This window comes from Chelon labrosus (assembly GCF_963514085.1).
Source record: "Chelon labrosus genome assembly, chromosome: 21".
NCBI classification, from domain to species: domain Eukaryota; kingdom Metazoa; phylum Chordata; class Actinopteri; order Mugiliformes; family Mugilidae; genus Chelon; species Chelon labrosus.
The window spans coordinates 2,489,377-2,504,197 of NC_140354.1; the positions used below are offsets into that span (position 1 = coordinate 2,489,377).

General features: G+C 41.6%; 2 protein-coding genes across 2 annotated transcripts; both read right to left on the reverse strand.

The window, feature by feature from the left end:
• Window positions 1-5,949: 5,949 nt before the first annotated feature.
• nucb1 (nucleobindin 1) lies at window positions 5,950-12,560 on the reverse strand. The gene is made up of 13 exons (XM_084571557.1): window positions 12,345-12,560; window positions 11,201-11,324; window positions 11,003-11,110; window positions 10,751-10,883; window positions 10,117-10,220; window positions 9,716-9,901; window positions 9,538-9,628; window positions 9,393-9,451; window positions 9,135-9,227; window positions 8,950-9,039; window positions 8,320-8,490; window positions 6,756-6,858; window positions 5,950-6,335 (listed from the first exon to the last, which is right to left on the reverse strand). The coding sequence occupies exons 1-13, from the start codon at window positions 12,347-12,349 to the stop codon at window positions 6,250-6,252; spliced, it is 1,353 nt and encodes a 450-aa protein (XP_084427683.1). The 5' UTR covers window positions 12,350-12,560; the 3' UTR covers window positions 5,950-6,249.
• Window positions 12,561-13,055: 495 nt separating this feature from the next.
• On the reverse strand, window positions 13,056-14,586 carry ccndx (cyclin Dx). Its single transcript, XM_084569971.1, has 4 exons — window positions 14,267-14,586; window positions 13,945-14,160; window positions 13,473-13,784; window positions 13,056-13,300 (listed from the first exon to the last, which is right to left on the reverse strand). Exons 1-4 carry the CDS (start codon window positions 14,519-14,521, stop codon window positions 13,151-13,153), a joined length of 933 nt encoding a protein of 310 aa, XP_084426097.1. The 5' UTR covers window positions 14,522-14,586; the 3' UTR covers window positions 13,056-13,150.
• Window positions 14,587-14,821: the final 235 nt, after the last annotated feature.

Sequence of the window (14,821 nt, forward strand, 5' to 3'; positions counted from 1 at the left end):
AACACACAGTGTAAGCCTGTGTTGGTTGGGATGTCTCATATCTCCACTCTAATGGATCCATTTCACATACAGCACATGCAGCTTTTTTTTTCTTCTTTAAAGAAAGAAAAAACATTTCTAATCCAGCAGCAGCAGCAGCAGCAGCAGCAGCAGGACTCTGCCTCTTACGCTGACTTGCATCGCGATACTCTGGACTAATTCATCCATCTGTGCGCGTCTCCATGCATCTGAGCGTCCATACTCGTAATGGCAATAATGAATGCGCATGATGCACGGAAATGAGTCGTGAATGGCAGCTTTTATCCACAAAACGCCGCAAACACAGAACAATTATCAGGCCTGTAGGAAGGAGAAAGGATGCGGCGCTGTTTCTTACATTTATGTGGAAAAAAGGGTGTCATCATGAATTGTAATTACGCGCTGTATCCAGGAAGAAACGGGCTTCTTTTCTACGGATCCGGAACCCATCTGTGAAAATATTCAAGCCGATTCTGAGGGCTTTTACATCCTCATGGTCGTGAGGCATGAAACATATCGCTGTCTCAGGGAAATAAATTGCCTAAATGGTGGGAAAGCAGCCTATTTTAGTGCGTTTAAAGGCTGCACAGGATAGCCTCACACCGCTATCACATCATGGTGGGAGGTGCCAATCATCCTGTGAATGATGTAGGCCTAATTAACGAGATTAAACCGTAAAATGTTACACGGTTGGATTATTCTTTATGGTATGATTCAATTCAATTTCGCAAGACGTTGCGCCAGTTTGGATTTATTCTGCAAGGCGTCTATTTCCTATCAACACCCCACTGCCCCCCGCACACCACCCTGCCCCCCCTCCCCTCCACCCATAAAAACAGCTGGATGGATGGACGTGTGTGCCGCACATCGGCGTGGCTTCCACCGAGCAATCTGTGTGTCTTACCCTTTCCATGATCGACAGAGAAAGGAAATAAGCGCGCATCGTTGCCCGGTTCACTCCATCAGAGCATCTGAGAGACGGAGGCTGCAGGTTATCCCCGTTACAGCCCGGTTACCAGCCTGCTCCATCCCCTCCCTCTCTCTCTGCTGTGGGAGCGACGCTACGGATCAGCTGCTGCGTCGAGCCGCACGCAAGGAGCGCAAGCGGCATCCGGTGAAGACTTTCATAATAAAATAAGTCAGGAAGAGGATTTTGTACATTTTGTAGAGTAGTTCTTATACTTAAAGGACAGAAATGACATTATGCATAGTAACTTTTATTCACTTTCAAAATATTTGACTTGTACCAAAGTTTATCAGTTTGTATCTTTCATTTATTTATTTCTTTTTTTAATACATCATATCATATGTGCACATTGCGTTTGCTTTACAAATTGTCTTCCTAATTTATTTTTGGGCTAGATATATGTGCAAATAACGCTTCTATGTTTATGATTTTGAGGGAAATATTAAAAAAAAAAAAAAAAAAAAAGGAAGAAAAAGAAAAAAGAAAAAACTATAAACACTGGCTGCTTTGCAGATTAAAATGTTCACATAAAACATAGAATTTGTAGAATGCAATACATTCCTGTTGTGTTAACCCACCCAAAAAGTATTTATTTATATTATCTCCGCCTCAAACAGCTCTATCGTCACATGATACGTGAAGTTAATATAACACACTCATATAAACAACTTTAAACATACTGAATTCATGATAACTGTTTGTATATAAGCCTACAATCATACTTTTTGAATGACCACATTAATGACTTATTTTGAAGACACTTACTGGTGCTTCCGCTCTCTTCCTGATGTTTCTTACCAACTTGACCACCTCCAGTCGTTTTCTCTCATCTTCTCGTGAAGATGCTGGGTCTTAAAGAAACACTACTTCAACTCTGTTAAACCTTCCCTCCTGACGTTGACATCTAGCCTCCAATCATTGTTTGTTTACGTCTATAACTGCAACACTAACAACTAAAATAGATGTGGCTGGCTTTCCAAATTTATTCTCATTGCATGATGTTTAAAACTTGCCAAATTCATTAAACAATATCACCCTCTAGCGTCTGAACAGGAGAACTGCAGTGAACTACAGTCTGGCCAGATGTCTTTATTTTAGGCAACAATCTTTTATTATTATTATTATTATTATTTTTACTGTGTGAAACAGGGGGGTTTTAAAAGAGCACAGACGGCAATAATCTAGCCGAACCTCAACTTTGTAAAAGTTTAATTAGTCAGTCATTGTCTGGAGATGTGAGGCTATTTCTGGGCATTACATTGTTTATACTTAGACTAAATAAAGTAAAATAATCAGACAAATTCCTTCTTTAAAATCAGTCAGACAATTGGAATATATGAGAGTGAAAAAAAAAAAAAAAAAAAACCTCCAGTTACCATCACCATTTACTCAGGGGAGTTTTTTTTTTTTCTTCTTCTTCTTAAGCTGCTGGGTAGTGAAGGGGAGGAGGCGCTGGAGGTGACGTAATGTCCTCCACAGAGAGAGCCACAGTGAAACCTGATGAAACCTGCAAGAAAATAGTTTGGAGAGATGGAAGGACAAAATATTAGAAAAGAAGAAGGAAAAGAACAGCAAACCACAGAACACATGCAGAATAAGAGGACTGCTGTAAGATATTTGCTTCTTAAGAGGTTTGTTATTATTACTTCTGAATGAATGAAGTTTATGTTTTATGTTACATATATATGTACTGTACATTCAGCCTGCATGACATACCGTGTAACAATCACACATTCATTTTTGCAATTAAATTCATTAATTACAGTATTACATGGAAATCTAAATAAATAATTATTAAATCGTCCCTCCAGTCTTATTTCTATGTGGGAGCAAAGCAAAAAATCAGCCTCTCGGGACTGGTTTATAGGGAAAAGTCAATGAACAACTGATTTGATTAAGCGTCTTGTCAAATTTTTAAATGATCTGCAAACACGCAAGGAAAAGTTTGCCCTGAAGGACAACGACACGCAGGATTTTAAGAAGGCAAGCAGAGACGAGAGAGGAGACGAACGGATGAGCAGCCAGACACTGTGATTTTGGCATCGTCGCCTGAATAAGGTCCATTACTAAAAGCTCAGCACAACAGCCAGAGGAGGAGGAAGCATTTACAGTATTACACTGTCTGTTTCTCTTTAAGGGACTGGAAAGTCGCAGTAGCCAGAATGAGGGGTGGGCAGAGCTACTGTGGTTCTTTCATCTATAACACTCCATTAAGAGTCCAGATATTAAATTAGACTTAAAGGACATTATTTAAGTGTAATGTTTTACTTGAGTAAAAATGGTCTACACACAGAAATGACTTACATATCAGTTAACCCTAAAGTGTCTGCTTGAATGTCAAGCATTTAAAATCAGTTACTATCCTCAAAAAGTACTTAAAGCATCAAACGTCATAGGTGTGTTGTTATAAATCACTGGGTAGTTTCAGCTGTAATAGTAGCAGAGTAAATATTGACAGGGAAGTGTAGCTGGGCAGAAAGTGTCTGCGAAATGAAATCTGTTCATTTAAGGCCTCACAACATTTTGTAGTAGCCGCAGTCTTCCTTCTACCTGAGTTAAGGTAGAGCACACATGAGGTCACACTGCATCCTCCTGCCATGATGTCTTAACAGAGCCACTGACAGCGCTGACAGCTTCAGTGCCACCTCCGGTCAGAGATGTTGGATGAAGTGTCAGAGCTGCTGGTGAACATGACGGCCTCTGCAGTTCTGAGTGTCACAGAGAAATCACATTAAAGCTGATCACTAATCAAAGGCAGAGACAGCTGCACGGAGAAAGACCTTCCTTTTAAAACAGCGGAATAAAGCGTCTTTAAAGTCCCCGCTGACACTCGATCGCTCCAGGTCGGGTTTAAGTCCTGGAAATTGCATCATAGTAAATGCCAACTTTATGATCCAGGCAGCTTTCTTCAGACATCTATATCAGGCTGAAGTGACGGCAGTGACTGACATGTGGCAGCTGCGAGGACACCAGGAGAGGAGGGGCCCTGCGGGGTCATGACAGGTCAGCGGGTTAGAGGAATGCTGATAGGAATGCCCTGAGCGACGGCCAGGGGTGCAACTCATCAGCAGGGCAACAACAAGGAACAGCAGGTCCCTCGGGAGCCATGACAGTGGACAACAGGCCCAGGGACTCACTGTGAGAAAAAGGAGGAGGGGGAGGTAACACACATCTGAACAAGGTGATACTAAATGACTAATTCCTAACAAAGCTGTTGCAATATACTGGCATAGTACAAGCAAATTATAAATTTTTATTTTAACATACTGTAATTCCTCACTTTCGTCTAGAGACTCACTAAATATGAGAAAAAGACAAAAGTTCAAATTTACATCCTCCAAACTCCACTTGAGGGCGGCTCCAAAAGTGAGTCAATCTCCATATGTTCAATTTTAAAGCAGGAATAAACATGTTTGCAGACTTTTTCAGAGTCCAAATCTAATTTTTCCCATCAAGACAACTCTGTGGGAGTGAATTTTTATATAACTCACCTGTTTGCAGAATTAGGGGTGTGGCTGCTTTGAGTGACAGGTGAGTGTCCTTACGGGCTTCTAGGTGCCCGCCTTGGCGTCACCTGCCTGCCTCGGCTCCGCACATTCCGCCTCTTTGCCCCTTTTGGGATTAGCTGGTAAATTAGCAGGAAGCAGGAAGCAGGCACTGCTAAGATGGCAACGGCCAGAAACACCCCACTGAGCTTCAAAACAGCTGGACACTTGAATGTAGCACACTGTGTACACTATCTACTTGGTTCGTCCAAAAAAGGCAACTGGACTTGTAGAAATTTGAGGTTTAACTAGGGGCCTGTTGTCCCCATTTAAACCTCAAACTTCCCACCAGTCCCCTAGAACTGAAGAAGCTACTCGGATGAGTGGTGAAACGTCTTCTCAAAAAACTCTCCAAGTCCAGTTTTTTTTAAACCTTTTTTGGATATACCATGACCTAGATGACAGAGAACCTTCACAGACATATCTACTTGGTTTCATAGTGCATGAACTGAAGGGGAAGCGTTGGTTCAGATCAAACATAGCAACATGCGCACTCACCAGAAATTATGATGGCAGTGTTTGGCTAATCCATCAAGCTAGCTGCCACTGTGTGCAAAACCGTTTGAGTACAGGTTGCAAAAATAGCCAAATAAACATAGTTATTGCTCAGTGGTACTCTGCGTAGAGTTTATAACTTAACATGTGTTGCTGCAGCTTCCTCTGCATGCATTTTCACAAGTCTGAAATTTGGCTGATTGACAGTAAAGAGTGTGCATTGTTTCATATCTATTCATTTTGCAAAGCCTTTTGGCACACTTGGTAGTGTGAACACACCCATGCCCTAAATTGGCAAGTGTAAACATGGAAGAACACAATCTGAGCCTAGCCCCCTTAGACTGTATGTAAAAGAGGCATGTAACAGCAGGACAGGCACATCTCTCTTCCTAAAAGGGGTGTGGTCAGCAGCATGTGCATTTAAAGCTACAGACACTGAAACAGCCACTTTGGAACGGAGCTAAAACCACCAATATACAGACCTGAAAAAAGTGAATTGTCTCTACTGACGCATTCAGGGGACATGTCAGATATACACTAATCAGCCACAACATTAAAAACACTGAGAGGAGAAGAGAATAACATTGATCATCTTGTGACAATAATGTTCTGCTGGGAAATGTTTGGACCTGGCATTCATGTGGATGTTAGTGAGACATGTAGCACCCACCTAGACCAGACCAGACACCCCCACCCCATAGCAATGACACTCCTTGATGACAGCAGTTTAGGAACAACTCAAAAAACATGAAGAACAGCACAAGGTGTTGACCTGGCCTCCAAATTCACTAGATCCCAAACTGATCAAGTATCTGTGGGATGATCCACAGAGGCCCCTCCCCTCAAAGGCCCCCAGTAACAACATTCTGTTGCCAGACACCACAGGACAGGAAATACTCTTGAAAAACACATAAGTTGTTTTAGGAGGTTTTAAATTAAGAGTTTATTTGAAGATGTGTATGGTGTCACACTGAAAGCTTCACTGAAACTGAAGAGTTGAGGAAATACATGAACTAACATCTTTTGTCTTGAGATCTTTAATCTAATGTAGACCACAGAAGTGAACACACAGCACTATAATGATAAAACAAGCCGGCCTGTCTGAATTTGTACACACAGTTCACATAATTCAGTCTGCAGAACCCATCTGGACGTGTTCGTGTCAGTGCAAATCAAAAAGTGTGTGCGTATGTGTGTGTGCTGGAGCTGCCAGAGCGTGCTGCATTAAGTGTGCGAAGGCAGATTCTGTGGAGGCTCCGCTGGCAGATGGTTCTGGGCTTCAGCTTCGTGCTCAGCTGGGGCTTTGGCCTCTGCGAGAGAAAGGAGGAATATTCACTTAATAAAAACAAACACTACAAAATCCACACAACACAACATCAGTTCTGGATGTGTCAATACTAAGGATGTCCTGACCAAGTTTAATATTCAGTTATCGCCTGACCCAAGTCCCAATCCCAATTTATCTAAGATTGGATACGTTTTTCTTATCCTCATTGTATTCTCCTGTATTCCCTGTAATCTCTAACTACCACTTCACTAAACATCCATGCACAATTTACATGATTTTGGTTTCTCCTCTTCTACTGTTTTTGGCAGTGCTGATGCTAGCCAACCGCCACTATAACAGAATAAGAGTTTTGGTTTTGGTTTAGGTTTATGGCAGGCCTAAAATAAATAACTACAAAAGATCCGATACCAATCCGATTGTTTTAAAAATGCTGAGTCAATACCTTTATCTTCAGGTTGAAACTGTAGTTCTCCGTTAGGACCCGCAGGAGGTTGACCGTCCGCTGCCTGCTGCTCCTTCTGTCTCTGAGACATTTCTAACAACGCCTGAAATGAGAATGAATTAAGATCCATTATTAAAAGAGGTTGATTACTTCATAAATTAAATCCTGAGTGCTAAATGAGTCAACTTTGTTAGAAGAGCAACTTTTTTAGGAAGTCCCATCGTAGAGCAATTACTTCACTGATTTGCAGCTGACAAATCTGGATATTCCAGGCTCAGACGTACAGTGACGCTTAGAAGTAGACTTTGGTATTTGTTTATTCTGGAAAATGAGCTAATATTATATATCTGTGAGGTGGAAAAAGAAGTGCTCCTCTAGGATTACAAGTTAATGTCAAGGCCATCTTAAAGTGCACCTGTCTATAAATGTAATGACACCGGTGTCACAACCCAGAAGACTACTGGGGAAATGTTCAGTGGACAGACGAGACCAAAGTAGAATAGTTTGATTTAAATAATTCAATTCAATTCAGTTCAATTTTATTTATATAGCATCAATAACAATACAAATCGTCTCAAGACGCTTTACAAAACCCGGCCTGAAACCCCCAGAGCAAGCCTGAAGGCGACGGTGGCAAGGAAAAACTCCCTTTTAACAGGAGGTTCATGTCTGGAGATGAAATACACTGCATTCCAGCAACAGAACCTCATCCCATCTGTTAAACATGAGGGCGGTAATGTCCATGTTTGGGACAGTTTTTCTGTATCTGGACCAGGATGGTTTGTCATCGATGATATATCAATGAATTCTGAATTATACCAGAGAATTCTAAAGGAAAATGTCAGGAAATCTGTCCACAAGTTGTTTTACGAAAGAATGGTTTAAGTAGAATAAAATCAATGTCTTGGATCGGCCAAGTCAAAGACCTGACCTTAATATAAAAGAAATGTTGAGGAAGGACGCAAAGGAGGCAGTTCATGTGAGGAAACCTTCCTACATCACAGAACAGAAGTGGTTTTATACTGATGAATGGGCTAAAATCCCTCCAAGCTGCTGCAGATGGCTGATCTGAAGTATTTGGAGATGATTACTTGGTGTTACTGCTGCATAGGGGGTCACACCAGATACATACATTTTCTTGAATAAACAAATAAAAAAGCTTAAATGGGTGCGTATACTGTTAAGTGATAGTGTAGCTAAAGATCCAGGTATCAAGTTTCTGAATTTCTTTCCTTGAATGAATTGTAAGTGCAACTGTACAGTTTGGGTTTGTTGGACACCATATTAACAAGCATTCATTTTGATGTTGTTTATTTGGTAGGCACCAACGTTGTGGGCATTGTTTCCTTGTCTTGAACATCTGGGAAACTCTGTCATCTGTCAATAAACCATATCATTCACACCAATTGGTCGTTGCCTCAAATGTGACCCCTCAAAGTTGAGATTTGGTACCCACTCATTTTGAATATTTCACCTATTACCCATTCCCAGGTCTCTGGCCACCACATTGCTGCTCGTTTCTTCCTGTGCGTATGCCTCATGAGTCATGTGGAGAAACAGTTACCTGCTGGTACTCTCTCTTCTGGGCCTCCAGGGCTTTGCCTCTCTCATTCAGCAGCTCCTGCTCTTGACGCAGATTCTCTGCCCTCCTCTTCAGCTCCTCCTCTTTGTCCCGGAGTTCGACCTCGAATCGCTGCAGCTCTTCCTCTGTGTACACGGGCTTGGTGTCCAGAGTCTGGAGATGTGACAGGGGCAGGTAGTTAAGACACACAATGTGCAGTACTGCTGGCATGGATGCTGGAGCTACAGTGTTATAGGTAGAGCTCACTCTGAAACTTTGCACTCCACTGCATGGAGACACCTTTGTTTCCACCATGCAAAGAATTCTGCTGACGTTTGGGATGCACTTAATACAACTGAAAATCTATTCTTTACAAGAAGAAATTAAATCACCACATCCGTATTATAAAGTTTAGACCAGGACACTGTTTGGAGAAACGTGTCCCCCTTAAAATACACTCAACACACATGAAACATGATGTCCACGCACCATAATTAAACAAAACACTATCTCCTTGTGCTCGAGCATTTAACCACCGCCCACACTTCCCCTACTCATCCTGGGACTTGAACAACAGACCCTCCGATCAGCCGCCCACTCCCCCAACCTTCACTCCACCTCTGAGCTCTTTACCTCCCACTCTTTGGGATTATTGAACTCCCTCTTCTCTGTGGATTTGAGGAACTCCTCCAGGCTGACGAGCCGGTCTTTATTTGTATCCACCTTTTAACACAAGAAGGTTAAACTGCGTCAGTCGAAACAAGGCCAAGAAAAAAAAAAAAAAAAAGAGGAATGGAAGAAAAATAATTCGGACTCACGTTTTTCATGACGTGCTCTCTCATCCTCAGCCTCTCTTCCTCCATCTCCATCATATCGTCCTCCTCGTTCTTTGGGTCGTAAACTTTTTCCAGCTGGAGGAGAGAAATGAACAGATGTTAGCTGCTGATTCTGTGCACATGTCTGCTGTCAGATTAAATACTTTGAAACAGATGACCATCCATCCAAGAATTTAAGCCGTCTCATCTGATTTTCAATATAAAGCTGAGCAAGTTTTAGCAAACTATAGGCCTGTTTACCTCCTTTGTGAAAAGAGCCTCAAGTTCCTGCTCATCTAGAACTCCATCTTCATTTGTATCTAAAACCAGCACAAATGAGAACCGTTCATTATATGAAGCTCATCGCTATAAAAAGTAGAATATAGTTTACATGGCTGTAACCCACCATGCAGTTTAAAGAAGGTTTTGGGGTTGAATTCTTGAGGATCCAGTCCGTCTGTCTCCTCCCAAACTTCCCGCAGCTGAGCAACACTACCCTGAAAAACACAGCATAAAGAATAAAGAACATGATTCTTCTCCATTTGTTTCTAATAAAATCCAACACGGAGGTGTTTGTCGCCTACAGGAGCGTTGACTTTAGGGTGCTGGCTGTGCTTCTCCTTCAGCTCCTGCATTCTCTTCTCCTCTTTCTCCCTCTTCTCCTGGTCCAGGCCCTTCAGGTACTCCCGCCTCTCGTGCTCCTTCAGCATCTCGTAGCGCTTGAACTCGTCGTGTCTCTCGGCGTCGTAGTTCTCCAGGTCTTTGGTGGCCTAGAAGAGCGACACAAAAGCTGCTGTCATGACATTCTTTGATGCCTTTTAATCAAAAAATGAGGCACAAAATTAAACTGGCACAAATCAGTCATTCTGATTTGTGCCAGTCTGCTGGAATGTGAATTCAATTAAATAATCATCAACCAACTAAACGTAAAGTATTTTTTTATTCAAAGACAAAATCTCTTTTCATTTATGCTGCAGAATCTTACTGTTGAGATTAGCAGCTCGAGATCTTTGGCCTCAAAGGTGTTCTGATTGTGTGGATCCAGATGTTCAAACTGTTTCAGCAGTGAGGTGTGGTCCATCTGAAGGCCTGCACAGCAGATACATGAATTAACAAACACATACTCAACTTCTTGGATGCGCTTTTCTTATTACTCAGCACAAAAATTCTAATCTTGTAATACCAACCATTGTAATTTGCCCCAATTTGTAAATTTTAAAAGTAATATTTAACATTGTAAATGATAAAAATTGGACATACTACACAATACTATGTATTAATTACACATAGTTATTACATAGCCGAATTTTGAAAGCCTGCTGATTGACATAATATACACTAAAATCATTTTTTAATATTATTTTCTGTATTTTATTTTTCACAAAGAAACAGTCTTTGCTGGTTTCTCAAATGCCAATTTGCCATACAATTATTAAAGCAATATCACTTCTAGTTTTAGTGATGTCTCCATTTAACATGTTACACACTGTAAATGTATTCAATATACAGCAATAAACTAGCAGTAAGCAAGACTACATACAGTAGATAACTCTGCATGTGCATTTCTATTCAGTACTCTTTAATGCAATATCAGTAATATATATATTCTTTGCACTCACTCTGTGTGTTGGTACTGTCCAGTTTGGCCTTCAGGAGCATCCTGAGACGAGAAACCTCCTGACGCTTCAGCTCATCCAAGCGGGTCCTGACATGATGGCCAACCAAGTCGAGCTCTTTACTGAGACGGCCGTTCTGATGGCAAACACAAGAGGAGTTAAACCAGTCTCAGTGTCGCCTGTTAGACTGTAGAAGGTAAACAAGGAAGTTATTTAAGTGAGAACGAAGAGAGAGACTGTTGCAGAGACACTAACCTTGATGTCTTCAGTGTTTGCCGTCTGCAATTTCTCTCTGAAGTGAGGGTCTGTCTCCAAAACCTCAATCACCTCTCTGAGATACCTGTCGTAGTACAGACCAGTGTCCTGCAACGATAAAAGCCAGGTTACTCACAACAAACGTAATTTCAAAAATAAGACATAAGAGCAGACTATAGAGCAGGAGGAGACCATTACCATGTTCTCCTCCGGCACTTCCTCTTTAGGCTCCTGGTTGCCTCCATTGCGATCTATGGGCACTGACCAGACGACGGCAGAGATGGAGAGAAGCAGCAGCCAGCCAGGATTCAGCTTCATCCTCCTTCAATATTAAGATCAATAACATGAATATCTTCCAGAGCATAAGTTCAACTGCACGGTATCTACAGTAGTTTCAAGCTTTATTTGCCAACAGTGCTCGTATCGGTAATTTAAGAACTTTCGGACGGAGGTCTTCTTATATTTATCTTGAGATTATTTTTCATCTTGTTTTGTCAGTAACTACGACGCAACATAAATCCAAAACACACCTGAAATAACAACCCCGATCACAAACTGCATAACTCATGACCAGTAAGTACATGAAACGCTACTATGGTCATAGTAGAAGAAAGGACTGAGGCATACCATATATGGATTTTAGAGTCATTGATAGTCAGCTAGTGTTTACCGAATTCCGCAACAGGCTATAGGGATATATAGAAGGTCCAGATTTGTTATCGTTTACGTGTGTGTGTGTGTGTGTGTGTGTGTGTGTGTGTGTGTGTGTGTGTACTAGTCGAAAAGAACAATAATACCAAGGTTTTTAATGAGTCTGGTGTAATGACTCTTGGCAGTAAGACTTCTTAGCATGTAAGATTAACACGATACATTTAGCTGAAGAGGCCAGATGTGTTTCTAAATTGAACACATAGCATTTTTTTTCTCTATAAGATATTACTATGTAATGTTCGTGTCTTTAGCTAGTGCGCTAACTAGCTTAAACTAGGACAACACGGATGCGGAAAGGCGTGACAAGGATTAGGATTCACCACACGAATTGATTTCTCTGTGGACGTGGTCACATGTGAACATTAAGCTAACACAAACGTGAATGAATATTCGATTTTGAACTCATTTTACACATCGTTCCGTCATTAAACGTCATTAACCGACAGGTGATATAACAGCTCTTGGTTTTCCATTAGCTGTGAAGCTGTAGAAACGTCTAGCGCATTTCTTCCTGTGTTGTTCCCTTATAACAGAATTTTCAATTAATTATTCATTTAATTTTGGCTAATATTAAAGCCACGGTTAAAACGCGTTACGCCACGAGGAATAATGTTTGATTAAAGCCTCTCACCGCATGTATGTTTTTTATATTCCGATCTTCTGCTCCTAACAGGATCTGTATTTGGCGTCGGACAAAAATGACGTCACGAGAATGCAGCGTTGGTCCATATGCTGCCTTCAGGAAATGTCGGAAATAATGCATGCCTTATTTGTAAACTCAAAACACGCGGTGGGAATAAAATGAATTCGTTGAATTGTGACTTGTAAAGTAATGTCTGCTCATGATAGGAAGTGCTTCAGATTATAACTTGGTTAAAATTCCACTTTTCTCGTTCTCGTTAATCAGATTTTTTCGTTTTTGTACATTAAAACAATATATGATTTGAAATTTCATAGATAAAATAATTAACTCAAGCCTTTTTGGAGGCATGTGAACGCATCATTATTCCTTCAGTAAATAATACATGGATCCAAAATATGTACAAACGTGTTTAATAGCTTTGAAAAATAGATTTGTTGTATATTAAATTCAGCACACAAACACAAAGTCATGGCAAATTGAAATAAATTAACATTAAAGGAGTCAACAATTGCACGTGATAATAAATTAAAGGTATAAATAGTATTCATCAAAATTGCATCTACAACTACAATAACATTAACAGAAATACAAAATCAGATATGGCACATAGAAAACACAATGTTCCCAAATAAATAAAGTCAAAAATAAATTAACAGTCACTCAGTACAGTAATTAAAAGTATATAAAAACATGCTTAACAACATTTTGAGATCAAATTCAAATTTATATCAGTTTGACTGATGAAGGGTTTTGATGATTGATTCAAACTTTCAATGCAACACTTGATTCAGTGTTTAGAAATCAATCTCTCTCATATCAGTTGGTGTTCCAGGTCTTTCGCTCTCCACCTCCTCATCTTTCTCTGTAGGGAGCTGCTGAAGCCCACTCCTCAGTCGCTGTCGGAGGCCATATTCAATCATCTCACTGTAGAACTGCAGCACTATCTGGGGAACAAAACAGAGACTGTGAATGATTTTGTAATACCTGTCATTCTGCATTTGAAATGCCTATAAAGACACACAGCACCAGTCACAGAATCTTAAAATCAGACCTCATCAAAACAAATGAAATATAATCTGACTTATCTGCAGCATTAAACCAGAGCAGTGTACTTACCAGCTCAGTCTGGCACAGCTCTGCCAGTGTTTCACTCATGAGAGCCAGCTGAGTGGGCCCCTTGTTGCCCAGACCTCGTAGTGCACAGTTCAGAGATGCTGCAGCGACGAGTGATGGTGGAGCTCCCAGAAAACGGGAGTCACAGACACACATGGCAGCTAGCGTGTCACTGTGCCGCCGCAGGGTGGAGAGCAGCTCCTCATCAGAATCTCCTCTCTCCTGCACAGAGGCGACAAAATGTGGGAGAAAGTCCTGCGGAGTCACTGCTGCTGTGTCCCATCGTAGGGATGCGAGGATGACACGCTCCATTTCCTGATGGAGGGAACAGGAAAACAGTTAGTTGTAGACCAGCATGACGGAAACCTATGAGCATGGTTGTTTGTTTCTAAAACCAGAACTGAGTTAAGGGACTCTGTGAGATGTTAAGGCTGAAGACATTAGAGGCCGTATGGACACAGTGAAACAAACGTACCCTCAGGTTTGAAGGCTGGAAGCTGTATTCAGCTGCTGCACACAGGGTGTCAGCTGTGACATTGTCACACTCTGAGAGTTTGGAGGCAATGAGGATGCAGCCCGCAGCCAGGCAGTATGGTGAGACAGGTAGAGAAAGAGAAGCAGACAAGAACCTGTCCAGCAGAGAGACAGAGAGGGGGAAGACTGTCTCATCACAACCACACTCACAGCACACCTGGAAAAAAGATAGAAAATTTCAGCATCAAAGCTCCCACGATGGCATAAATCACTTTTTTACTGTGAGGAAAATTCAGAAACATTAGCATGAGAGCGGTTCTTACCTCCAGAGCCCACTTGGCAAGCTCCTCCCTTCGCTCTGGATCGCGCTGGATGAGGGTGATGTAGAGCATGGAGGGAATGTACCTCTCCTCCACGTGAAGCAGTCTCTGGATCACCCGATGTCCCGACACCGTGGGGTCCCAGGCGGCTCGCAGCTGAGACGGGGCTTGGGCTTGTGCTTCACTCTGGTCCTGGTTCTGACTCTGGTCGTCCTCCACCTCCTCACACCACAGAGACACAGGCATGCTTCTGTCCATCTGCACAACTTGCTGTAAAATGTGAAGTCCAAGAGGAAATAAAAAGCAAAAGCTGCTCCAAGCTTCACTTGTGGCTCCTTTAGTGTCTTGATGAAGCTGTTTGGGTTGCAGGTTAATAAAAGTTGTAAAAATCCCTGCAGATCTTTCTTGTTGAAATGAGTCTTCCTGAGGAGCTCTGCTAAATACCCCTCCTCATTACCCTCTCTGAGTTTTATACCAAAGGGGGGCAGAGGGAAGGGAGCATACCGTAGAAAGGGGCGGGGACCCTCATGAGTGACATAAAATAATAAGACAGACAAT

Excerpts from the sequence above, each read along its gene's own strand:
- nucb1 (XM_084571557.1), bottom strand. Across the intron at positions 9,902-10,116 it reads TCGAGCTGCTAATCTCAACA|GCCACCAAAGACCTGGAGAA; the intron begins GTAAGATTCTGC and ends TCGCTCTTCTAG. Across the intron at positions 8,491-8,949 it reads ATAATCCCAAAGAGTGGGAG|ACTCTGGACACCAAGCCCGT; the intron begins GTAAAGAGCTCA and ends TCACATCTCCAG.
- ccndx (XM_084569971.1), bottom strand. The coding sequence starts at position 14,521 with ATGGACAGAAGCATGCCTGTGTCTCTGTGGTGTGAGGAGGTGGAGGAC. Across the intron at positions 14,161-14,266 it reads TTGCCAAGTGGGCTCTGGAG|GTGTGCTGTGAGTGTGGTTG; the intron begins GTAAGAACCGCT and ends TCTTTTTTCCAG. Across the intron at positions 13,785-13,944 it reads TCCAGCCTTCAAACCTGAGG|GAAATGGAGCGTGTCATCCT; the intron begins GTACGTTTGTTT and ends TCCCTCCATCAG.